General features: G+C 46.9%; 1 protein-coding gene across 1 annotated transcript; it reads left to right on the top strand.

Moving 5' to 3' along the window:
* Nucleotides 1-89: 89 nt before the first annotated feature.
* LOC137304684 (uncharacterized) lies at nt 90-27424 on the top strand. Its single transcript, XM_067973342.1, has 9 exons — nt 90-343; nt 16885-17292; nt 17873-18355; nt 20552-20662; nt 20777-20798; nt 20896-20930; nt 21025-21211; nt 24546-24580; nt 24742-27424. Exons 1-9 carry the CDS (start codon nt 289-291, stop codon nt 25005-25007), a joined length of 1602 nt encoding a protein of 533 aa, XP_067829443.1. The 5' UTR covers nt 90-288; the 3' UTR covers nt 25008-27424.

Here is a 27424-nt window from a genome sequence, read left to right as displayed (position 1 = left end):
CCGTGGTGCACAGTGGCACACTCACAGTTTTCACTTTGTATTTTCTGAACCTCTCACCTCTCCAGTCCCTTCTCTGGTTGGAGGGTTGAACAAACAGCCCAACTGGTGTTCTCAGGCCCATTAATAGACCGTCAGATCACACATTTAATCTGAATTAATCAACAGGAAGTTGCTTTTCCCTTCCACCACGTCTAAAAGTTACACTTCTCTTTTTCTCTCACAGATCAGAACGCGATGGTGAAACAGCCGCCCAGCTTCTGAAGAGCAAAATCCATTTCGGAATCTGAAATGAAGCTCAGTGCTTTGTTTGTGGGTCTGTTCCTTCTGTTCCAACATGCTACAGGTAAGGATCAATATTTCAGTTAATCTTCAACATATTTCTTATCTGGAAATATCAGTGTCGATCGAGATCTCAACGGAGAAATATAAAGATTGAAAGATATCGGTGCTGTTCTCCTGTGGGTGTTTAATGTGCTTGTATCACAGTCCTTGCTGTGCCATTTCAGCACGGTTAAATCGTCAGTTTAAACTTGTCACTAAGAGAGTGAGGACAGAGGTTCAGAGAAATGTCTTAACACAGAGGGTTGTTGGAGTATGGAATGTTTTCCACAGGGAGTGGTCGAGGCAGAGTTCATTGCATCTTTTAAAGAAAAACTGCATAAAAACATTTGAACCAGGGAGAGCGGGGCAATAGTTTTGTTCTGGCAAAGAGCCAGCACTGGCACGAAGGCTTGAATGGCTTCCTTCTGTACCGTAAACTTCTATGATTCAACTCCTGTGATAAAACAGTGCAGAGTTGAAGTCGGTGTAAGTGTGCTAAATAATTGTATGAGAACAGCACTGATTGTATCCCAAATGCCCTTACTGCAGAATTATTCTTCGCTTTCAGAATTAAATTGTGGAAGATTTAGTGTTCAGACTCTGTCACTGAGAATTCTAAAGTAACAATAATATTGGATGACTTGGCCGAGCCTCACACCATTACAAAGTGCGGAGAATTGTAAAGGGTGAAGACCCCACTGGGCAGGGCCCACGGCAGCAAAGGGACCGGGGCTTGAATTCAGCACCTTGGGATGCCTGTGTAAATTACAGACATGCCCATTTTGTGATTGTTATGTTAGAAAATGGGAACTGACACTGTGATTGGGGGGTGGGGTCTCTATCCAGACTGTGTAATGGGGGGGGTCTGTATCCAGACTCTATGTAATTTGGGTCTGTACCCAGACTCTGTGTAATGGGGGGTCTCTATCCAGACCTTGTGTAATGGGGGGTCTCTATCCAGACCTTGTGTAATGGGGCATCTCTATCCAGACCCTGTGTAATGGGGGGTCTCTATCCAGACTCTGAGTATTGGGGGGGGGTCCGTATCCAGACTCTATGTAATGGGGGTCGATACCCAGATTCTGTGTAATGGGAGTCTGTATCCAGACTCTGTGTAATGGGGGTCTGTATCCAGACTCTGTGTAATGGGGGTCTGTATCCAGACTCTGTGTAATGGGGGTCTGTATCCAGACACTGTGTAATGGGGGTCTGTACCCAGACTCTGTGTAATGGGCGGGTCTGTACCGAGACTCTGTGTAATGGGGCGTCTCTATCCAGATTCTGTGTAATGAGGGTCAGTATCCAGAGTCTGTGTAATGGGATCTGTATCCAGACTCTGTGTAATGAGGGGGTCAGTATCCAGACTCTGTGTAATGAGGGGGTCAGTATCCAGAGTCTGTGTAATGGGATCTGTATCCAGACTCTGTGTAATGAGGGGGTCAGTATCCAGACTCTGTGTAATGAGGGGGTCAGTATCCAGACTCTGTGTAATGGGGGGGTCAGTATCCAGACTCTACGTAATGAGGGGGTCAGTATCCAGACTCTGTGTAATGAGGGGGTCAGTATCCAGACTCTGTGTAATGAGGGGGTCAGTATCCAGACTCTGTGTAATGAGGGGGTCAGTATCCAGACTCTGTGTAATGAGGGGGTCAGTATCCAGAGTCTGTGTAATGGGATCTGTATCCAGACTCTGTGTAATGAGGGGGTCAGTATCCAGACTCTGTGTAATGAGGGGGTCAGTATCCAGACTCTGTGCAATGAGGGGGTCAGTATCCAGACTCTGTGTAATGAGGGGGTCAGTATCCAGACTCTGTGTAATGAGGGGGTCAGTATCCAGACTCTGTGTAATGAGGGGGTCAGTATCCAGACTCTGTGTAATGAGGGGGTCAGTATCCAGACTCTGTGTAATGAGGGGGTCAGTATCCAGACTCTGTGTAATGAGGGGGTCAGTATCCAGACTCTGTGTAATGAGGGGGTCAGTATCCAGACTCTGTGTAATGAGGGGGTCAGTATCCAGACTCTGTGTAATGAGGGGGTCAGTATCCAGACTCTGTGTAATGAGGGGGTCAGTATCCAGACTCTGTGTAATGAGGGGGTCAGTATCCAGACTCTGTGTAATGAGGGGGTCAGTATCCAGACTCTGTGTAATGAGGGGGTCAGTATCCAGACTCTGTGTAATGAGGGGGTCAGTATCCAGACTCTGTGTAATGAGGGGGTCAGTATCCAGACTCTGTGTAATGAGGGGGTCAGTATCCAGACTCTGTGTAATGAGGGGGTCAGTATCCAGACTCTGTGTAATGGGATCTGTATCCAGACTCTGTGTAATGAGGGGGTCAGTATCCAGACTCTGTGTAATGAGGGGGTCAGTATCCAGACTCTGTGTAATGAGGGGGTCAGTATCCAGACTCTGTGTAATGAGGGGGTCAGTATCCAGACTCTGTGTAATGAGGGGGTCAGTATCCAGACTCTGTGTAATGAGGGGGTCAGTATCCAGACTCTGTGTAATGAGGGGGTCAGTATCCAGACTCTGTGTAATGAGGGGGTCAGTATCCAGACTCTGTGTAATGAGGGGGTCAGTATCCAGACTCTGTGTAATGAGGGGGTCAGTATCCAGACTCTGTGTAATGAGGGGGTCAGTATCCAGACTCTGTGTAATGAGGGGGTCAGTATCCAGACTCTGTGTAATGAGGGGGTCAGTATCCAGACTCTGTGTAATGAGGGGGTCAGTATCCAGACTCTGTGTAATGAGGGGGTCAGTATCCAGACTCTGTGTAATGAGGGGGTCAGTATCCAGACTCTGTGTAATGAGGGGGTCAGTATCCAGACTCTGTGTAATGGGCGGGTCTGTATCCAGACTCTGTGTAATGAGGGGGTCAGTATCCAGACTCTGTGTAATGGGCGGGTCTGTATCCAGACTCTGTGTAATGAGGGGGTCAGTATCCAGACTCTGTGTAATGAGGGGGTCAGTATCCAGACTCTGTGTAATGAGGGGGTCAGTATCCAGACTCTGTGTAATGGGCGGGTCTGTATCCAGACTCTGTGTAATGAGGGGGTCAGTATCCAGACTCTGTGTAATGGGCGGGTCTGCATCCAGACTCTGTGTAATGAGGGGGTCAGTATCCAGACTCTGTGTAATGAGGGGGTCAGTATCCAGACTCTGTGTAATGAGGGCGTCAGTATCCAGACTCTGTGTAATGAGGGTCAGTATCCAGACTCTGTGTAATGAGGGGGTCAGTATCCAGACTCTGTGTAATGAGGGGGTCAGTATCCAGACTCTGTGTAATGAGGGGGTCAGTATCCAGACTCTGTGTAATGGGCGGGTCTGTATCCAGACTCTGTGTAATGAGGGGGTCAGTATCCAGACTCTGTGTAATGAGGGGGTCAGTATCCAGACTCTGTGTAATGAGGGGGTCAGTATCCAGACTCTGTGTAATGAGGGGGTCAGTATCCAGACTCTGTGTAATGAGGGGGTCAGTATCCAGACTCTGTGTAATGAGGGGGTCAGTATCCAGACTCTGTGTAATGAGGGGGTCAGTATCCAGACTCTGTGTAATGGGCGGGTCTGTATCCAGACTCTGTGTAATGAGGGGGTCAGTATCCAGACTCTGTGTAATGAGGGGGTCAGTATCCAGACTCTGTGTAATGAGGGGGTCAGTATCCAGACTCTGTGTAATGAGGGGGTCAGTATCCAGACTCTGTGTAATGGGTGGGTCTGTATCCAGACTCTTCCTGGAATGGGAAGTGATGACTTCTCCCATCCTCAGTCCAAACATGGCTGATGCCTGAGCTACAATCGAGACTGACTGCGAGGTGTGATTCAGTTTTTACTTGAGCTGTAGTGCAATACTGTGTAAGGTGTACCTTTCCCTTCCGCCTTACACCGATTCTTGGACCTCGGAAACACAAGAACAAAATTGCACGCGACAAACAGGCTCTAGCTCAACCCAAACTTGTTAGTTTATTAGGCCAACAAAACGTCAGTACAAACCCTTCTATAATTTGACTAAAACGTACAATCACCCATGCGGCTAGTCGTTACCGATGCTGATCGTAGGCCTGGACCTGGAAATGACCGGTTTCCCTCCTTCTTCCCTTGACTGCAGCCTCCGCAGTGCAAACCCCTTAGTGGTTTGCCTGGAACTTACAATCACCCATGTAGCTAGTCATTACCGATGTTGATTGTAGGCCCGGATCTGGAGGTGACTGGTCTCCGTCCCTCTTCACCTGACTTCAGCCTCCACGTGCTGCTGTTGTACCTGCTTATAATGTTCCAGTCATGCAAACCCCCACCTGGGCCTCATCCATGGTTTGAGCTTTCAATCTGTTGGATTGCTTGACATTCACACCTCTTCATTTGGGCATCACGGCGATTCAAAATTCCTTAGTTGTGCAGAGCTGTGAAGTCGAGAGACGACTCCTTATCTCCTCCCCGCTACCTGCAGAGCATCAGGACAATGCGGTATTCCTCACTGTGATGGGCCCTTGGCTCACAGCATTGTTTAGGTGTAAGGAGTCTTACAACACCAGGTTATAGTCCAACAGCTTTATTTGGAATCACAAGCTTTCAGAGCTTTCCTCCTTTGTCAGGTGAGGAAGGAGGAAAGCTCCAAAGGAGGAAAGCTCCGAAAGCTTGTGATTCCAAATAAAGCTGTTGGACTATAATCTGGTGTTGTAAGACTCCTTTCATTTGTCCACCCCAGTCCATCACCGGCATCGCCACATCTTGTTTAGGTGTGAAAGGCCTTCTGTTCTCGTCCAAGACTGAACATGGCTCAGAAGGTCAGTTTGATTATACATTGTCTCGATGTTAATGTGTCTTCGCCGCGGCCTCATTGTTTGATGCAAATGAGTCTCCGAAACTGATCATGGGCTGGAGTCTCTTTGACTGGCACCTGGGGTTAACTGTTTCATATCGCGCAGCCTGTTTCATGTCTTGCAGTTTTACAGTGTTTTTACAGTATTTTCCATATTTGTAGTCTTACAACTGGTAGCAGATACAAGTGACGATGGAATTACGTCACTGGATCAGTGTGCGGAAGAGTTGCTGGATGCAATCTGTCAGAGCCCTTTCAGGGGGAATTGCTTGTGCCAGATGCTCAATTTGCAAACAGAGATCCCTATCAGTCGCTCTATGTAACCCACCTGTTCAGGAACTTAACCCACCCAATCAGAGCTCAACCCTTCGTCAACACAGTTAACATCTTAACCAGCAGGATATGAGCCTTCCAGCACACTTCGGAAATGATCTTTCTGATAAGCTTGGTGCGTTGATCCGAAACCTTCTCATTACAAGAAAAAAAATTACAAGAAAAGGAAGAAAGATTTGCAGTTGTAAAGCACCTTTCACAACCTCAGGACGTGCTAAAGCGCTATACAGCCAATGAAATACTATTTAAAGTGCAGTCATTGTTGTAATATAGGAAACATGGCAGCAAATTTGCAAACAGTAAGATCCCACAAACAGCAATGAGATAATGGGCTCTAAATTGGGCCGTGTAGCACCCGTTGTTTCGGCGCTACGCGGCCTCTCGAGGTGCCAAGATGGTGTCTTGGCTGCGCACACACGTTTCCAGTGTGATGTGCCCCAGACGCCATCTTGGTATAGGAGTTAGCGCATGTGCAAATACCGAACGCCGGCTGCATGTAAAGTAAGGAGAAAATGGATACAATCAGTGTGCAATGCTGATTTAAAGTGATAGACACCATTTTCACACTTAACGTTCAACTCAACGCACAGTCTTAACCCCGACCATCTAAACGTGTCTTAAGAGTGCCTGGAGGACCCCCACCAGAGCTATTTAAAAGGACCATGCAGGATTTACAGGTTAGTGGCTGGATTATTGCTTCTGGCTGCCGAGACATTTGTTTTTGGAGCTCTCCTAGTGATAGTATTTCATTGGCTGTAAAGCACTTTGGCACGTCCTGAGGTTGTGAAAGGTGCTTTACTTGAATACTAGGACACAGGGACATAGCCTAACATTTAGAGCCAGGACGTGCAGGAGTGAATTTAGGAAACGCTTCCAGATGCAAAGGGTGGGAGAAGTTTGGAATGCGCTTCTGCCAACCACAGTTGATACTAGCTCAATTGTGAATTCTAAATCTGAGATTGATAGATTTCTGTGAACCAAGGGTATTAAGGGATATGGGGCTAAGGTGGGTATATGGAGTTAGATCACAGGTCCGCCATCATCTCATTGAATGGCAGAACAGGCTCAAGGGGCTAAATGCCACTGCCACTTGCTGCCTCCTGATATGTACCACCCTCTCCTGCAAGAAAGCGGGACATGTGTCTGAGTGATGTGCCTGTCATGGTTGAATAGTTGCCACTGTGTGTGACCTGTGGGTTGTGGGTGGGCAGCTTGCAACAGTGGTAATGCATAAGGGTGAGAGGAAGCATCTGATTGAAAGAGTTGAGTACTGATTTGAACGAGTTTGTTGGTATGTGGGTGATGGGGGGTGTATTGCGTGGAGCAGTGGATGCAGCTCGTGGTGCAGTTGGTAGGAGACACCACTTGACCTCACTCACCTTGACCACTTGTGTCAAAGCATTGAACTTCTTCCTTCACTGCATCCATGTTCGTGGTGCTGTGCTCCTGGCATTGACTTCATCCCCTATTGCCTCCCATTGCCTCGGGAGCATATGTCTGGAGGGCCTCCTCCCGCCCTCCCCCCCCCCCCCCCCGTAGATATAGGGTGTCCCTCCTTCTATCCATCTCTTGCGTCATCAGAGAACCTTGGTGTATGCACTCTTGCAGGCCGGTACAAATACAGATCGGCAGATTGGTGAATTGTGGCATGCAGATTGGAGGATGTGAGATTTAGTAGTGCGCAACCTTTATTCAATGTTTTAACATAACTCACCAGTGTGTAAACATAGGGACGGGACCTGCACCTGTGTTTTACGTGTGTGATGTCTGATCTCCATTCAGACTCTGTGCAGGCAGCAGACTGTTATTTTTAGCAAATAACAGGTCCCGTCTACCTTTAAGAGATTTTAAGAGAAATCCTCCCTTTAAGAGATTGGGGCTCCCCCTGCTGGTGGAGAATTCCATTGAATCGACGTGAAAGGCCTGGATTTCAATGCAGCTTGCAGGTAAGTACTGAGGCCAGACAAAATTCTCGTCCTACCTGCGCAGGGGCCATTGGGCGCAGGTTAATAGCGGATCGTGCTACCCCCGCTCAATAATAGACCCTATCGATTTTTTCCCCCCCAGTGTGTTTTAGTGATGTTGGCGAGGAATAAATGTTGACCAGGATGAACTCCCCTGATCTTCTTTGAAATATTGCCATTGGGATCTTTTACACCCAGCTGAGAAGGCAGACAGGGCCTCGGTTTAACATTTCATCCATAAGACGGCATCTCTGACAGTGCTGCACTGAAGTGTCAGCCTAGATTATGTGCTCAAGTCTCTGGAATGGGACTTGAACCCATGACCTTCTGACTCAGAGGTAAGAGTGCTACCCACTGAGCCACACTTTCAAAAGAAGAACTTTTATTTATACGGAGCCCTTAATGTGGGGCAAGGTTTGATGGCGTTTTGCAAATATGGAAGTACGGGGAAGAATGTGACTCGAGATAAGAGGCGAGTGAGTGGAAGTGACAAAAGGCTCGATTGGAGAGGTAGATTTTAAGGAAGCCTTTGTAGATGTCAAAGATGTGCCAAGGGGTGGAGGGTGGAGGGGTTAAGGGAGGGAATCACGGAGTGTGGGGGCATGGCCGAGGGCTGAGTGAGTGGGGGTGAACGAGAGGGAGGGTTATAGAATTATAGAATCATAGAATTGTTACAGCACAGAAGGAGGCCATTCATCCCATCAAGCCGGCTCTTTGTAAGAGTAATCCAGTTAGTCTCATTCCCCAACTCTTTCCCTGTAGCCCTGCAAATTTTTTCCCTTCAAGTATTTATCCAATTCCCTTTTGAAAGCCACGATTGAATCTGCTTCCACAACCCTTTCAGGCAGCGCATTCCAGATCATAACTATTCGCTGCGCAAAAGTTTTTTTTTAAATCAATGCACTGGGAGAATAGGAGGCCAAAATCAGATGAGACCGTGGAGGGAATGGTAAAGGAGGGTTTTGAATTCAATGCATGGGGGGAGGTCAGTGAGGGCAGGAGTGATAGGTGAGCAGGATGCCGTGTGGGATAGGATCTGATCCAGCTGAGCTGGAGTCTGTGATCGGTGAAGTTCAGAAGGCCGATGAGGAAAGCATTGCAGAAGTCAGTCGTCAAGGAGATGAAGGTGTGGGTGAGGGTTCCAGCGGCACTGAGGGTGAGATAGGAATGGAGGCAGGCGATATCTGGGAGGTGGAGTCAGGACATATTGGTGGTGGAGTGGATGTGGATTTGAAGTTCAGCTCAGGGTCAAATGGGGTCAGTGTGTATTGGAGCCGATCGGGATGGCTTTGATTTTGCCAATGTTGAGCTTGGGAAAATTCTGGTTTGTCCACAACTTGATGCCAGATACGAAATCAGACAGTATAGCATCGGTCTTGGAATTGAGAGCAGTTGTGGAGAGGTAAAGTGGTGTATCGACTTGGCTACATATGGAAGCTGACTCTGTGATAGAGTTCTTGAGAGGAATATAGGAGAGGGCCAAGGATGGAGCCTTGGGTGGGCTGGGGGTGACCATTAGACATGGGAGGAGAGCAATTACAGAGGATGTGCTGGCTCCACTGAGACAGATAGGAGTGGATCTATGTAAGGACAGTGCCACCGAGGTGGGCTGTTGGAGAGGCATTGGAGCAGAATGGAGTGGACGATTGTGTCAAGGGTCTTGGAATGGCTGAGGAGGATAATGTGGTTATAATCACTCAGGATATTGTTGGTAATTTTGACAAGGCTGGTCTTGGTGATCTGGGCATCACAGAAAACATACTGAGGTCATTTGAACAGGGAGTGGTGAGTAAGGTGGGTGCAGAGCTGGTTGAACAGGGAGTGTGAGGCAGGTGAGTTTGGATTTGGATCAACAGAGAGCGATGGGGCAGGTGGATGTGTTTGAGCTTCTTAGCCTGGAAGAGGAGGTTGGAGGTGGGGTGGTAACTGGAGAGGAGAGTACCAAAGGGCTGAGCTAAGGGTAGGTTTTTTAATAAGAAGTTGTGACAGCAGTTTTGAAGGGGGTAGAGCAACTACCAAGGAAGTGGAGCAGATCAAGGGTAAGGATGAGTGAGGACAGGAGGGCAGAAGGGGGCAGGCGGACTTTAGGTGCAGGTGAATATCACTGAGTTTGAGGAGTCACTTGTTCTAAAGATGAAGCAAACAGAATAAGGAAAAGATTTTGACAAGGAAGTACTTGGGGAGAGCAGGTCATGAGGGCAGTAAGCAATGAGAACTTGGAGGAGGAGGAGGAATGTGAAGAAAAGGTGCTGGAGGAGTAAGGGGCCAGGCTGAGTTGAGCTCGGGGGATGAATGGCACACCTTGTCCATGGTGGTTTGGGTGGGAGAGGTGGTGGAAGGTGTAGGTGAGAGGGGCAGTGTAATGTCCTGTTAGTGAACCAGGTTTCGGTCAGGCTCAGAATGTTCTTCAGACAGTCATCGGGCAGGAAACTCAGGACTGTCAATATGGGTTGGGCACATGCAGTTCTTCTAGTTCACTTGGGATTTTCTCTGCTGCCTTTCAGCCATTTGCTATCACTCATGGCACAGTTGGATTATATAGAATCTACAGCACAGAAACAGGCCGTTCGGCCCAACAGGTCTAAGCCGGTGTTTATGCTCCACACAAGCCTCCTCCCTCCCTACTTCATCTAACCCTATCAGCATAACCTTTCTCCCTTATGTGTTTATCTAGCTTCCCCTTAAATGCATTTATGCTATTCCCTTCAACTACTCCTTGTGGTAGCGAGTTCCATATTCTAACTACTTTCTGGGTAAGGAAGGTGGGAAGGTAGATTTATTGGTGACTGTCTTATATTTATGACCTCTAGTTTTGGACTCCCCCATAAGTGGAAACATTTTTTCTACATCTACCCTATCAAACCCTATCATAATCTTAAAGACCTCGATCAGGTCATCCATCAGTCTTCTCTTTTCTAGAGAAAAGAGCCCCACCCTGTTCATTCTTTCCTGATAAGTATATCCTTTCAGTTCTGGTTTCATCCTAGTAAATCTTTTTTGCACCTTCTCTAAAGCCTCTATATCCTTTTTATAATATGGAGACCAGAACTATGCTCAGTACTCTAAGTGTGGTCTAACTACCATTCCATATAAGTTGAACATTTCTCTGCATTTCAATTCTATCCCTCTAGAAATGAACCCCAGTGCTTGGTTCACTTTTTTTTGTTGCTACTTTTAGTGATTTGTGTATCTGTATCGCTAGATCCCTTTGCTCTTCTACACCATTTAGGCTCTTATTATCCAAGCAAAATGTGGCCTCTTTATCCTTCCTACCAAAATGCACCACCTCACACAAATCTATATTGAAATGAATTTGCCAATTACACGCCCATTCTGCAAGTTTATTAATGTCTTCTTGTATTTTGTCACAGTCTTCCTCAGTATTGACTATACTCCCCCCCCCCCCCCACAATTTGGTGCCATTTGCAACTTTTGAAATTGTACTTCTGATTCCCGAGTCCAAATTGTTTATATAAATTGTGAAAAACAGTGGTCCCAGCACCGATCCTTGTGGAGCACCACTTTCCACCTTCTGCCAATCTGAGTAACTACCCTTAACCCCTACACTCTGTTTTCTGTTTAGTAGCCAGCTTGCTATCCATTTTGGCGATTAGTGACAATTCAACATTTCTACCAGTTAATTGTCTCGAGCAGTTTCATTGGAGTTACAGGATCATTATTGAGGCTGCATTGTGAATGGTTACCTTTCATAAAATTGTATTCTCTGGAATTGCTTTCCCAATCATTGGACCCTCTGCAAATATTGATACATTCCAAGGGACCCTCTGCAAATATTGATATATTCCAAGAGACCCCCTGCAAACATTGATACATTCCAAGGGACCCTCTGCAAATATTGATACATTCCAAGGGACCCTCTGCAAATATTGATACATTCCAAGGGACCCTCTGCAAATATTGATATATTCCAAGGGACCCTCTGCAAATATTGATATATTCCAAGGGACCCTCTGCAAATATCGATATATTCCAAGGGACCCTCTGCAAATATTGATAAATTCCAAGGGACTCTGCAAATATTGATACGTTCCAAGAGACCCCCTGCAAACATTGATACATTCCAAGAGCCCCCCCCCTGCAAATATTGATACATTCCAAGGGACTCTCTACAAAAATTGTTACATTCCAAGGGGCCCTCTGAACATATTAATATGTTCCAAGGGACCCTCTGCAAATATTGATTCATTCCAAGATACACTGGAATTGTTCTCCTTAGAGCAGAGAAGGTTAAGGGGAGATTTAATAGAGGTGTTCAAAAATATGAAGGGTTTTGAGAAAGTAAATAAGGAGAAACTGTTTCCAGTGGCAGAAGGGTCGGTAACCACAGGACACAAATTTATGATGATTGGCAAAAGAACCAGAGGGGAGATGAGGAGAATTTTTTGTGCAGCGAGTTGTTATGATCTGGAATGCGCTGCCTGAAAGGGTGGTGGAAACAGATTAAATCATAACTTTCAAAAGGGAATTGGATAAATACTTGAAAAGGAAAAATTTGCAGGGCTTTGGGGAAGGAGCAAGGGAATGGGACTAATTGGATAGCTCTATCAAAGAGCTGGCACAGGCATAATGGGCTGAATGGCCTCTTTCACCATCTGAGATGCCGTCTTTTGGGTGAGACATTGAACCAAGGCCCCATCTGCCCTCTCAGGTGGACGTAAAAGATCCCATAGCACTATTTCAATTGAAAAAAGAGGAAATCGCTACCATTTCCCTTTTTTCACCTTTTTTCTTCTTTTCTCTTTACCCCTCCTAGGCCCCTCTCTCCTGTCACCATGCCTCCTTTCATTTCTGCTCTCTCGGGTACTCTGCCCTCCAAACCCTTACCCCAACCCTTCAGCAGTCCTCGACCTTCCTACTCTCCTGCCGCCATCCCAGGCTTGACTCCCTCTTAGATAAGCTTCCCTCTGTGCCTCTTGGCATCCTCTGAAGGGCCCATCGAGGCACTTGTCGCTACCTCCTTACGAGCAGCAACCCCACCTACCCCATCCTACTCCCTCACCAACTTTCTCGCCCAGCGTGCCCACTAATCTTCCTGCCCCACTCACCCCACCCAACGCTGATCCTGGTGGACTCTGCCAGCGGATCAGCTATCACCGTCCATCTCCGCATCTCCCTCCAGAATGTCCGTTCACTTGTGGACAAGGCCCTTGCCATCCATGAGCTTGTTGTGGATGATTGCATCGACATCATGGTCTTGACTGGCTGACAGGTGATGACACCTTCCACCTTAATGAAGCCTCCCCGCCTGACCAAATCTTCCACCACTTGCCTTGCCCAGACCACCGCGGTGGTGGTGTGGCCCTTATCACCAAATCACACTTTGGTCTGCCCCCTACTCCTCTGGCACCTTCTCCTCCTTTGAGCATCTCACCTTGTTCCACCCCTCTCACCTCTCCTTTAAAATCCTCGTTCTCTACCGCCCACCCAAGTACTACGCCAAGTTTCTCATCGAGATATCTTCACTGCTTTCCTTACTCAGCCTCTGCATCGAACAACTTCTCATCCTTGGTGATTTCAACCTCCATCTCAACTCATCATACTCTCTCTCCTCTGAGTTCATTGCTCTCCTATCCAACCTTAATCTCTCCCTCCATATAAACTCCCCTACCCACATTCACGGCCACCACCTCGACCTTGCCATCTCACGTGGCCTCTCTACTCCCATTGTGTCCATCGTGGAAAACGCCATCTCTGATCACTTTCTTGTATCCCTCTCCATACATATCTCCCTTCCCCCTCCCAGCTCCACTTCCTTATGTCTCTGCCCCTGGAAAAAACCCTCCCCAAGTCTCTTAGAACGGCACTTTCAAATTCCCAACTGTCTACCTTTCACCCTCTATTCACCACGATATTTCTGCAGCTACCGATCTGCTGAATCACACCCCCACCTCCACCTTGTCACCATTAAAACCATTACTCTCTCTCACCCTGTTGATTCCCCCTGGTAAGGCCCTCATCTCCACTCCCTTAAATCCAAGGGACGCAGACTTGAATATTTATGGTGGACAACAGGTTTAGCCATTCATCGCCACATCTGGCTGGACCACATAAAGCACTATCAGGTCCTGCTCTCCTCTGCTAAAACTGCACACTATTCCAGGATCATCCTGGAATGCAAAGATAACCCACGGCTTCTATTCTCCATTACAAACCGCCTTCTTAAACCCCTCTCCCCTGCCCCCTCCACCCTCACCTTCATCAACAAGTGCGAGGAGCTCATGGACTACTTTGTCATTAAGATTGAGACCATCTGGTCAGCTGCCTCTGCCGCTTCCCTCCCTTCCCCTAGCCACTAATCCAAACTTCCCCTTCCCTAGCCCTGAACTCGCATCTTTCTTTAGTTTCTCTCCTATCTCCCTGTCTGAGCACATCTTGATCATGAGACCTACCTCCTGCTCCCACAATCCTATCCCCACTAAACTGCTGACCAACCAACTTTCCTTCCTGGCCTCCATGTTAGCTGATATTGTTAACGGTTCCCTCTCCTCAGCTACTGTCCCCCTCCCCTTTAAATCTGACGTCATCACCCCCTCCTAAAAAAAACACCCTTGACCCCTCTGTCCTTGCAAACTACCGTCTCATCTCCAACCTCCCTTTCCTCTCCAAAGTCCTTGAACGTGTTGTTGCTTCCCAAAACTGTGCTCATCTTTCCTGCAACTCCATGTTTGAATCCCTCCAATCAGTTTTCCTCCCCTGCCACAGTTCTGAAATGACCCTTATCATAGAATCATAGAATTATAGAAAGGTTACAGCACGGAAGGAGGCCATTCAGCCCATTGAGTCCGCGATGGCTCTATGCACAATCAATCCAGCTAGTCCCACTCCCCTGCCTTATCCCCGTAGCCCTGCTCATTTTTTCGTTTCAAGAACTTATCCAGTTCCCTTTGAAGGCCATCATTGAATCTGCCTCTACCATCCCTCGGGCAGTGCATTCCAGATCCCAACAACTCGCTGCGTAAAAAAGTTTTTCCTTATGTCACCTTTGGTTCTTTTGCCAATCACCTTAAATCTATATCCTCTGGTTCTTGACCCTTCTGCCAATGGGAACAGTTTCTCTCTATCTACTCTGTCTAGACCCTTCATGATTTTGAAAATCATAAATGACATCCTATGTGACTGTGACCATGGTAAACTATCTCTCCTCATCCTTCTTGGCCTGCCTGCAGCCTTTGACACAGTTAACTACACCATCCTCCTCCAACGCCTCTCCTCCATCGTCCAGCTGGGAGGGACTGTGGTCACCTGGTTCCATTCCTATCTATCCAGTAGTAGCCAGAGAATCATCTGTAATGGCTTCTCTTCCCGCTCTCGCACCATTACCTCTGGAGTCCCCCAAGGATCTATCCTTGGCCCCCTCCTAGTTCTCATCTACATGCTGCCCCCTCGGCAACATCATCTGCAAACACAATGTCAGGTTCCACATGTTCACTGACGACACCCAGCTCTACCGCTCCACCAACTCCCTTGACCCCTCCACTGTCTCTGATTTGTCATGCTGCTTGTCCAAAATCCAATATTGGATGAGCAAAAATTTCGTCCAACTAAATAGTGGGGAGACCTAAACCATTGTCTTTGGTCCTTGCCACAAACTCCGATCCCTGGCCATCGACTCCATCCCCCTCCCTGGCCACTGTCTGAGGCTGAACCAGACCGTTCGCAACCATAGTGTCCTATTTGACCCTGAGATGAGCTTCTGATCACATATCCGCTCCTTCACCAAGACTGCCTACTTTCACCTCCATAACATCACCCGTTTCCGGTCCCTGCCTCAGCTCATCTGCTGCTGAAACCCTCATCCATGCCTTTGTTACCTCGAGACTTGACTATTCCAACGCTCTGTTAACCGGCCTTCCATCTTCCACCCTCCATAAACTTGAGCTCATCCAAAACTCTGCTGCCTTAACTCGCATCAAGTCCCGTTCACCCATCACCTCTGTTCTCGCTGACCTATATTGGCTCCTGGTCTGGTAATGCCTTGATTTTAAAATTCTCATCCTTGTTTTCAAATCCGTCCATGGACTCGCCCTTCCCCATCTCTGTAACCTCCTCCAGCCCCACAACCCTCCAAGATCTCTGCGCTTCTCCAATTCTTGCCTCTTGTGCATCCCCGATTTTAATTGCTTCAACATTGGCGGCAGTGCCTTCAGCTATCGAGGCCCTAAGCTGTAGAATTCCCTCCCGAAACCTCTCCACCTCTCCATCTCTCTCTCCTCCTTTAAGACGCTACTTAAAACCTACCTCTTTGACCCAGCTTTTGGTCACCTGTCCTAATGTCTCCTTATGTGGCTTGGAGTCAAATTTTGTTTGACAATCGCTCCTGTGAAGTGCTTTGGGACGTTTTACTATGTTAAAGATGCTATATAAATGGAAGTTGATGTTGTTGTTATTTCGAAAGAGTTCTCCCTGGTGTCCTGGCCAATATTTATCTCTCAACCAGCATAACTAACGGGTTCTCTGGTCATTATCACATTGATGTTTGACCTTGCTGCGCACAAATTGGCTGCCTTGTTTCCTACATTACAACAGTGACGACAATTCAAAAGTACTTCATTGGCTGTAAAGTGCTTTTGGACATCCTCTTTCTTCCTTTTAAACTTGTCACACTGCAATTACCCCTTCCCACCAGTGGCTGCACTGTAGCGCTCGGATTTGTGTTTCCCGGCTCCTCAGTCTGTTCTCCAGAGAAGTTCCCGTGCTCCGATTGATTCCACTTCTTTGCTTTCCAAATTGTTGTAAGTGTTGACATTTAACTAAAAATAGTAATATAAAATCAAGGTATATTATATTAAAGTAAGGACTGCATTATGACGGTGCACCCTGGTCCAATTATCACCCTCCTTTTAACCCTGTTCCAACTAAAGATTGCACCAGTCTTGAGTCTCCATGTGCAACGTTACAGGAGACTGACCAATAAGTTGAACTCTTTCCTGATCAGCACGATTCCAGGCCCAGGTGCCGGATTACTGTTCCCCGGGTGCCAGCCGCCCTCCAGCACCTCGTGCGAGTGGCCATTCTTCATATACAAGTCTCGACAGTCAGAATCAGCAGGCTGCTGGACCATGGGGGGCATCACAGCCGACCTAATCCTGACATTAACTGATGTCTGTAATCATCTGCTTCCTGCAGGGTGATCTTGTAGATCTCAAAAAATAATGAAGACGTTGTCAACAAGCGTCAATGAAACTATTTGGAAAATGTAATTTGACACAAAAGTAATTTGTAACACCAAGTGGATTTGCTAATTTAGAGACTGTGGCAAAGAATTTTGTGAAAGGAACAACAATAAACTGGCCTATTACAAGCCATTGTGCAGTTTAAAAAATACCATTCCTTCATTTACTGTGAGAGGCTTTGTTTCACACTGAGTGTTTAATGACCTTTCCTGTATGGAATGTTATTTATCTCTATCTGATTCTGCTCTTTCCCTGTAGGATCCACTTATTTCTTCTCTCGAGGACCAGGGGATTTCACCACTCTGCAATGCAACGTACCCACTGGTGCTGGGAATAAAGTAACCTGGTGGAGTACCAGTGATCTCGGAACAGAAATGGGCAAAACAAAATGTGAGAAACAAAGGATGAAAATTAAATCTAATGGAAACAACAATCCTCAGGACAGCAATAACCAAAATCAGCCAGAGTGTAGAAAACATGAAACAAATGAAGATCAAATGGAGTCTCAGTCACTGACATTCGATGTGAAGACATCAAACTCTATGGTATTTACCTGCACGGCTCAGGATTCCACAGGAAATGGATCATCGGATTGTCTGTCCTGGGTCACACTGACGGGAGATGGATGTGAAAACCACACCTTATTCTTTGTGATAATCCAAAGTGGTACGTGTCCCGGGGCGATATCAGGGGAGGTATCAGGACAAGTATCGGGGAGGTAACTGAGGGAGATACCAGGGAGGTAGCAGGGGTTATCGGGGAGGTATCAGGGGAAGTATCGGGGAGGTAACGGGGCGGTGTGATTGTAGGTATTGGGGAGGTATCAGGGGAGGTATCAGGGGAGGTATCAGTGGAGGTATCGGGGAGGTATCAGGGAAGGTATCAGGGAGGTAACAGGGGAGGTATTGGAGAGTAGCCAGCACGGATTTCAAGAGGAACATGCTTGACCAAGCTTTGAGGAGCTATCAGGCATGGTGAAGTGTAGTGGACGTGGTGTACATCGACTTTAGGAAATCCTTTGACAAAGTACCACACTGGAGATTATTAGGGGAGATTATGTTACATGGGTAAGATGGGTATAGAGGGATATGGGCCAAGTGCAGGCAATTGGGACTAGCTTAGTGGTATAAACTGGGCGATATGGACATGTTGGGCCGAAGGGCCTGTTTCCATGTTGTAAACTTCTATGATTCCATGCTTCAATGATTATTATATTAACAAATATTCTTTTCAATGTTGTTTATAGATTCAGATGAAATATTATCCACCGAAATAAATTCCTTGTCAATGACAGTGTCAGAGGGAGAAAATGTGACTTTAGCCTGTCAGTTTGAGAATAACAAAAGCCTGCCCTTCACTCTGTTTTGGATCACATCTGGAAACATCAGCAAGTGTCTGCATTCTGTTCACATTGAGGATTATAATTCACATTCTAACACACGCTGCTGTGTGGATAGAAAATCGGAACAACGAATTTCCAACCAAAGCTCACACAATCCGACTGATAGAAGCCAGTCTCACAACCTTACTATACACTCAGCTCACAGGGTAGACACAGGGAGGTATCTCTGTGCTGTAAATGTTCAGGATTCAGGGAAACCTGTCTGGAAGATTGCAGCAAACGTCTCCCTTGCTGTGACAGGGCCGAGTGCAGAATCTTCAGACACCTCCACCTCAACATCTGGAATATCCTCAGTGAACAGCAGCATAACCCCTGCAAATACTGAAAGTAAGTGATACAATCTAAAATATAATGTGATCATTTGATATAAATAATTCAAGCTGAGAGAATCCAGTTTGTACCCATTATAAGTATGTTCCATTTCTTTCCTTCGTTATTGTACTATTCCAGATTCTAACCGGAAAATATTGTTCTTCATTCCAGGTAACCTGGAGGGGAGAGGGGGAAGAAGGGGGGAGAGTGAGAGAGGTCGCTGGGGGGAGAGGGAAGAGGGGGGAGGGGGAGAGCGGCAGGTGGCCCTATTTATGAGGAGGCTGAGGTGGAAATCCAGGATAGTGTAAGGGAAAGTTCGTCACTAATTGTCTGCCCCCAGCCTGTCTCTAAACAGTGTTTTTAAAAGCAGAAAACAGTGTAACTACATTGAAATTAGAAGTTTATATTTTGATGTTGGAAATGTTGAACAATGCATGGGGCTATTGAGTAACATAAAAGGACTTCACTGGTAAATTCACCAGTGGGCAGCCATGCTCAAACATGGAGCAGGGGTCAGGGAATGGGCCCAATACAATTGCATCTCCTCTAAGCAGAGCTCACTGCCGGGGGAGAGGGGCAGGGTCAGTGAATTCCCCCTGATGTGTTATTGTGGACCCCACCATTCCCTGCCTTCCATTGATACACTGCTTCAGGGCAGATTTGAAGTCAATGGAAATAAAAATGGGGATTGATGTAAAACGGGCTGACGATTCGTTATCACCTGTTTTACACCATCTCACAAAATAAAGACCGACCTCGTGAAATTGTTTTTTGTTCACAGGCACATAGTGAGGTGATATCATTTATGTCACAAAATAAATCACTGCAATATTAATATTGGATTTCAAATCCTGCAGAAATGCCATAACTAACACTGAGCTCTCCCAAGGTTGGGCTCTCCCACCTGGATCCCTCCCTGTTACCAGGCTCAATGTCCAATGGACCACTGGCACACAATGGCTTCAGTATGTACCATCTACAGCAACTCCCTCCCTCTACCACCAAGAAGGATAAGAGCAGCAATGTCCTGGTAACATGATCATCTCTAAGCTCCCCTCCAAGCCACATACTGTTCCTATTGCCACTTATCCTTCATTGTCATTGGATCAAATTCTTGGAATTCCCGACCTAACAGTACTGTGGGAGCACCTTCACCACACGGACTGCACGGTTCAAGAAAAAGGCCCAGCACCACCAGTATCCAGGGGGACATCGCTGCAGGAGTTCCTCATGGCAGCGTCCGAGTCCTAACTCTCTTCAGCTGTTTCATCAATGACCCTCCCTCCATCATAAGGTCAGAAATGGGGCTGCTCGGTGATGTTTTCAGTGTTTAGCTCCATTCAAAATTCCACAGATAATGAAGCAGTTCATGCCCGCATGCTGCAAGACCTGGACAACATCCAGACTTGGGCTGATAAGTGGCAAGTAACATTTGCACTGCACAAGTGCCAGACAATGACCATCTCCAAGAGGGAGCCCAGCAATCTCCATTTGATAGCATTAGCATCACCTTGGTTAGAGTTAAGAAACAATGGAGGCGCCATGACACTAATGGATATATTCTAAAGGCCACCAATATGCAAATTTGCAGGGAAATTACAGAGAGGTGCAAGAACTATAGAATAGTGATAATGGGGGACTTCAACTATCCTAATATAGACTGGGATAGTAATAGTGTAAAGGGCAAAGAGGGGGAGGAATTTCTGAAGTGTGTTCAGGAGAACTTTCTTGATCAGTATGTTTCCGGCCCAATGGGGAAGGAGACATTGCTGGATCTAGTTCTGGGAATCGTGTCTGGAAGATAGCAGCAAATGTCTCCCTTACTGTGACAAGAGCCGAGTGCAGAATCTTCAGACACCTCCACCTCAACATCTGGAATTCTAAGAGAGAATGACGCTGGAGAACATCATCAAACATCTGCAGTGACCAGCAGCATAACCCCTACAAATACTGAAAATAAGTGATACAATCTAAAATATAATGTGATCATTTAAGTAGTAATAATTCAAGCTGAGAGATTCTAGATCAGTTGTACAGTTTGTACCCATTATAAATTGGTTTGATTTTCTTCTTTTGCCATTGTACTATTCCAGATTCTAACCTGAAACCTATTCTAACCTTTGTTCTTCAGCCCAGGTAACCAGTGTAATCAGCTGTCCCACAAAACACGGGATTGCACAGACTGAACATAATGTTGCTTCTCCTCTGCAGATCCTTACACTGGTGCCACTGACAAATTTGTGTATGTCGTGTGCGCGGTTGTGCTTATTTGCATAGTTGGGGTAATTTGCATCATCAGAAGGAACAGACAATCTGCGAAAGGTAAGCGAGAGCTTTAAAATGTTCAATTTAAAACCAGAAAATTGTATTTAAATACAGACTCATTACAATGATGTTTAAATTTATCTTTCCGATCTTATCCCATGAATTGTGAAGGGCTCTCAGCACCAGGACCGAGGTAGGGATGTGATTCACTCAATTTTCGTGCAGACTTTCTGTATAGTTTTGCTCATTTAATGAAACATTTCATTGTTTCATTTCTCCAATAACTGTAGGGGCGGCGATGTGCAGCTGATGCAGGAAGCTGAATGTAAGTATCCAGAATTACTGCCCAGATCTTCCGAGTGTGTCCCTTTGTAACTTGAAACTAAAAGCACACTTCGTGTTCCCATCCTTCTGTCCAGGTTTCCCGCCTGCTGTGGTGCCCATACGGGACCAGAGAGATGACAGCGAGCTTGTAGCGTACGCGGTGACGAGAGTTCAAACACCAACTGGCCAGACAAGGCCAGGTGAAGGATCGGAGAGCACTGGCCGAAACTCTGTGTCCACAGAGCACGTGTACTGTGTGATCAAAGAGCCAATGGTCAAAGGGTAAGAAGAGCTGACAGCTGTTACCCCAGCAATGTTCAACACTGACAATGTTTATTTTGGGAGGGAGGGTTCGAAGATTGTTAATGTAATGAAGGTGAGGGGAGTCCGTGCTGGTAAATGAGTTACTTTTCCATTTTGGCCACCCAGTATCATTTCGAGCACTCCAGGTCAGGGACTGCACAGATTGGACATAGTGTAAAGCTCCCTGAGGACTGTCCTAACAATGCTCCTCAACTCCAAACTCAGGAGGGAGCAAGGACATCTCCACTTCTCACACCTCATGGGCTGTTTGAATGAAATTGCCAATTAGAATCATAGAATCATCGAAAATTTATGGCACAGAAAGAGGCCATTCGGCCCATCGTGTCCACGCCGGCTGAGAAACAAGCCACCCAGCCTAATCCCACTTTCCCGCATTTGGTCCGTAGCCCTGCGGGTCACGGCTCTTCAGGTGCACATCCAGGTATTTTTTAAATGAGTTGAGGGTTTCTGCCTCTACCACCCTTTCGGGCATTGAGTTCCAGACCCCCACCACCCCCTGGGTGAAATTTTTTTTCCTAATTTCCGCTCTAATCCTTCTACCAATCACTTTAAATCTATGCCCCCTGGTTATTGACCCCTCCACTAAGGGAAATAGGTCCTTCCTATCCAGTCGATCGAGGCCCCTCATAATTTTGTACACCTCAATTAAATCACCCCTCAGCCTCCTCTGTTCCAAGGAAAACAACCCCAGCCTATCCAATCTGTCATCATAGCTAAAATTCTCCAGTTCTGGCAACATCCTCGTAAATCTCCTCTGCACCCTCTCGAGTGCAGTTACATCCTTCCTGTAATGTGGTGACCAGAACTTTGCGCAGTACTCAAGCTGTGGCCTAACTAGTGTTTTATACAGTTCGAGCATAACATCCCTGCTTTTATATTCTATGCCTTGGCTAATAAAGGAAAGCATTCCATATGCCGCCTTAATCACCTTATCTACGTGTCCTGCTACTTCAGGGATCTGTGGACATGCACTCCAAGGTCCTTCATTTCCTCTGCACCTCTCAGTATCCTCCCATTTATTGTGTATTCTTTTGCCTTTTTTGCTCTCTCCAAATGCATTACCTCACACTTCTCTGGATTGAACTCCATTTGCCACTTTTCTGCCCATCTGACCAGTCCGTTGATATCTTGCTGCAGTCTACAGCTTTCCTCCTCACTATCAACCACACGGCCTATCTTGTGTCATCCACAAATGTCTTAATCATGCCCCTACGTTTAAGTCTAAATTGTTAATGCATAGCACAAAAAGCAAAGGAACTAGTACCGAGCCCTGCGGCACCCCACTGGAAACAGCCTTCCAGTCGCAAAAACACCCGTCGACCATTACCCTTTGCTTTCTGCCACTGAGCCAATTTTGGATCCAATTTGCCACATTCCCTTGGATCCCATGGGCCTTTACATTTTTGACCAATCTGCCGTGTGGGACCTTGTCAAAAGCCTTGCTAAAATCCATGTAGACTACATCAATTGCGCTACCCTCATTGATCCTCCTTGTCACCTCCTCGAAAAATTCAATCAAGTTAGTCAGACACGACCTCCACTTAACAAATCCGTGCTGACTGTCCTTGATTAATCCGTGCCTTTCTAAGTGACAGTTTATCCTGTCCCTCAGAATTGATTCCAATAATTGCCCCACCACCGAGGTTAGGCTGACTGGCCTGTAATTACTCAGTCTATCCTTCGCTCCCTTTTTAAACAACGGTACAACATTAGCAGTCCTCCAATCCTCCGGCACTAAGCCTGTATCCAGTGAAGTTTGGAAAATGATTGTAAACATTGAGGGATAATTTTGTACTGTGGGCCCACATGAGCTACAAACTGAATCAAGATGACCAAACCCATTTCATCAAGGACCCTTAAGAGAGAGAGAGACAGACAGGAAGAGAGAGACAGACAGGAAGAGAGAGAGACAGACAGGAAGAGAGAGAGACAGACAGGAAGAGAGAGACAGACAGGAAGAGAGACTTGGACAGAGAGACAGAGTGAGAGGGAGTGACAGAGCGAGAGGGAGAGATGGAGAGAGACACAGAGAGAGAAGGAGACAGAGAAAGAGAGAGACGCAAAGAGGCAGACACAGAAACAGATACAGAGACAGACAAAGAGATAGAGTCAGAGAGAGCGAGACAGCGAGAGATAGAAAGAGGACCTTTATTCTCAGTAGTCTGGACTTGCTTTGAGAAGAAGATATGAAAGGACGGTCTAATCTATTGCATCACCCAGTCCAAAGCATTTCCAGTTTTTGCATCTAATCTCACGACCAAACAGTCCCAAGCCAGGTACAGAATGGCCAGAGGCCATGTAAAGCACTCTGCCCTCTGCCCTGATAGTGCTCCTTTATCCCAACATCAGAATATCTCCTTTCCTTGTGATTGAAGGAACTTATTTGTTCAAAAAACTTTTCTCATATCAATATTTTAGCTTGTCTGAATAAAACGATCAATTCAGTCCTAAATTGTCCCGAATTATGGGCAGTTTTAGGCAAGGAACTGGATTGGTACTGTGGCAACTCATTGCAGAGAGGATTGTTCACAGAGACAGAGAGAGAGAGACAGAGAGAGAGATAGCGAGAGGGAGAGAGACGGAGAGAGAGAGTCAGAGAGAGGGATAGACAGAGTGAAAGAGACTGACGGGGAGAGAGACAGAGCAAGAGACAGACAGAAAGAGACAGACAGAGAGACAGACAGATGGAGACAGACAGACAGAGAGAAACACAGACACATAGAGAGAGAGACAGAGACAAACAGAGAGAGAGAGACAGAGAGGCAGAGATAGACAGACAGAAAATGAGAGAGTGAGAGAGAGGGACTGAGTGAGAGAGAGACTTAGTGGGAGACAGACAGACAGAGAGATCAACAGAGACAGAGAGAGAGAGGGAGAGCGACAGAGGTAGGCAGAGTGAGGGAGATAGGCAGACAGAAAGAGAGACAGAAAGAGAGAGAGACAGGGAGATGGACAGAGAGAGACAGAGAGGGAGACAGAGAGACAGAAAGAGAGAGCATCAGAGACTGAGACAGAGAGACAGAGACAGAGATAATGACAGACAGGCAGAGAGGGAGACAGACAGACAGAAAGAGAGCATCAGAGACTGAGACAGAGAGACAGAGACAGAGATAACGACAGACAGGCAGAGAGAGAGAGACAGAAAAAGAGAGGGAGAGTTTCTGTCTGGGCTGGACACAAGTCCAGACCCTGGGGAGTAAGTAATCTAATCCAGTCCCCACTTACAGCTGTTTAATATCGATTGAATCTTATGTTTCTCATTCCTCACATGTTTAATTTTCTGTTTTCCTAGTGATGGAGGCGAAACTGAAATCCAGGGAGTGAAATGTAAGTAGTTGCAATCTTTCAGTATAATCCTCTCAGCCAATACTGTGCCTGTTATAAAGCTCCTGGACCTTAATCTCATGTAACGAGTCAATCCCCTTTCATTATTTCTCCCCGACTGCAAGTGAAACCCATCAAACGTGATCTCCTCTCTTAATATCTAGGCAGAGACCACACGGACCATGGACATCAGATTGAAACCTCGTCAGCAATTGAACTCAAACCAGACGGCCAATCTCAGCCCAAAGAGGACAGTAAGGAGGAGCCCGTTGCTTCGTCCAATGAACACACTTATTCTCTGATAGGCTGCCCGGGGTCAGTGATCCCTGGGGACAGGGTGACAGAGTCCCACCCGGTGGAAGAGGATCAGAAACCTTACCCGTTAAAAATGGAAGAAAATCCTATTTATGCTCAAACAGTGGATCCCTGAGCGTAATCGAGTAAAGGGGAAAGGGGAACGGATAACTTTTATTAAACTCTTGTGGCACAAGATTAAAACAATATATACTTTATGCTCATCACGGTTAGCACCAGGGATTGAACACGTTCCCACTGCAGACCCCCGGGGGGGAAATCAGACCTGGTTGCACCCGTTTTGCGGGTGAATAATGGGTGCAAAACAGGTCCAATTTAGGGGGCCAAACCCTCCATTCCCGAATAGCGTCAGAAACACATCTGACGCCATTTTGGTTCGGTCGCTGTAGAGGCGTCCATGGCTGCTGCCTGAAATGGGGGTTAGGCCCCCTGAATATTCCAATAAGAGGCCTACAGCTTGTTTTTGGACCCAAACCATAGAATGGTTTGCCCTCAATGCTGCAGGCTTCAGGCCTGCTGAATTCAGGATTACCAGATCTCCATGCGGCCTAACCAGGGCTCCTTGTAGGGACCGCTGGAGGCCGCCAGCAAAACGGTAAGTTTAGAATAAAATCCTTACCTGAATGTGAATCAGGAGGAAGCATGAACACTCCTCCCGACCCCACATTAATATCGCGAGCCTCTACCAGTCACCGCTCGTCCCCTCCCCATTGCCTCACCAACCCCCTACCCCCGCAATCACCTTAGGTCCCAGTCGGCCAATCTTGCTCCCTCCCTGACGATCAGTGAGCTATCTCTGTGGCTGTGACTGGGTCCCGCAGCTCTCTGGTAATAAAGAAGTGAGGCCAGCGGACCGATTTGCTGTGGCCGTGATCATTAGGCGTGTGTGGTGTGCGCTGCACCCGGATCTCACCCCAACTCGGGTGTGATCCAATTCTAGGCCCAAGTGCCAGCGTTCCGAAGTCCCAGGTCAGGTACAGCACAGGTTTGGCACAGAGCCAATTTCTTTCACTCAGCATCAACAAGGTGGATTGACCCCAAACACAGAGCAGGGCCCCAGTGTGAGCCTTTGCTTTTCCTGTACCACCTGACCTTGTGACCTCTCTGAGTGCCAGTCTGTGCTACAGTGAGGGCAGTTTTAGCATGATACCGTCTCACCTCTGGTACCTGGGCTTGAAACCAGTCCAGAATGTCTGGATGACAGTCTCATCTCTCCACTGCCTGCAGCATAGCGACTTGCAATGAGTTTGGCCAGGCCCAGCCCAGCCCAGTTCTCACACACGGCCTCACAGTGCACAAGCTCAGCACCCCACTGAATTCCCAGTGTGAGTCGGGATGGTGTGGAGTAACGGGAGGGGGAGAGGCTGATTGTAATGATGGCTGGTGTGGGAAACAAAAAATCACATTGGTGTTGTAGGGGGATCTTTTCAGAAGCTGGGATCAAGGTGTGTTGTTGGAGCAGAATACAGGGATCTGTGCTGAATGTGGGAGCGTGTAGAGATGACTTTATGGATTCACGCTCCCTCTGTGGAACCTCACACGTATCGGGAATTTGGGAGCAGAGTTTCGCTCGCTCCACACGGCAATCCAGAGATTTGAGCACATAATCTAGGCTGACACTCCCAGTGCAGTAGTGAGGGGGAGCTGCACCGCCTGAGGTGCTGTCTTTTGGACGAGACGTCAAAGCGAGGCCCCGTCTGCCCTCTCAGGTAGATGTAAAAGATCCCATGGCACTAATCGAAGAAGAGCAGGGGACCTCTCCCTGGTGCCCTGACCAATATTTATCCCTCAGCCAACAGCTGAAAGCAGATTATCTGATGATTATCACATTGATGTTTGTGGGATCTTGCTGTGTGCAAATTGGCTGTTGCTTTTCCTACATTACAACAGTGACTACACTTCAAAAGTATTTCATTGGCTGTAAAGTGCTTTGTGATGTTCTGAGGTTGTGAAAGGCGCTACACAAATGCAAGTCTTTCTTCTTTCAATCCATCCATTAATTTTTAGGGAAGGAAAACCACACAGAGCAAAGATGTGGAACCGACCCCCTGAAATGCAAATGTGTTTCCACAGATTGTAACATTGAAGCCCCTTGAAGCACAGGATTGTGTGCGGATAAATCTTCTCAAAGTGTTCTGCAAACGATATTAAACTTCCGGCAGCAGCTCTTTGGCTTTTGGTCGGAAGTTTTGTGGCGATCGACACAAACACGGCGACAGACTCAATGAGAGTTTCCACTCTCACCGACTCAGGATGTGGGAGATGGGAACCAGCAGTTGAAGAATGTAACAGCTCAACGCTCGGGACTGAAATCAGTCTTCGTCAGTTTTAATTTTGACGGAAAGGTAACTGTGGCGCGGTGTGAAACAGGCGGTCGATTCAATATGAGTTTTGCGCTACTGGCGAAGACCAATTTCACCCCCTTGGACTCTGTTCAGATAGAACAACGCATTGCTGGTGTGTGATAAGCAAAATGCAGCTTTATTGCGATTAGAAGTCATTCAATAAACAATGTTTGAAAAATATAACAAA

This window comes from Heptranchias perlo, chromosome 38 (genome assembly GCF_035084215.1).
Source record: "Heptranchias perlo isolate sHepPer1 chromosome 38, sHepPer1.hap1, whole genome shotgun sequence".
NCBI classification, from domain to species: domain Eukaryota; kingdom Metazoa; phylum Chordata; class Chondrichthyes; order Hexanchiformes; family Hexanchidae; genus Heptranchias; species Heptranchias perlo.
Note: the sequence above shows the minus strand (reverse complement) of the source record. Positions and strands in the feature narration are given on the sequence as shown.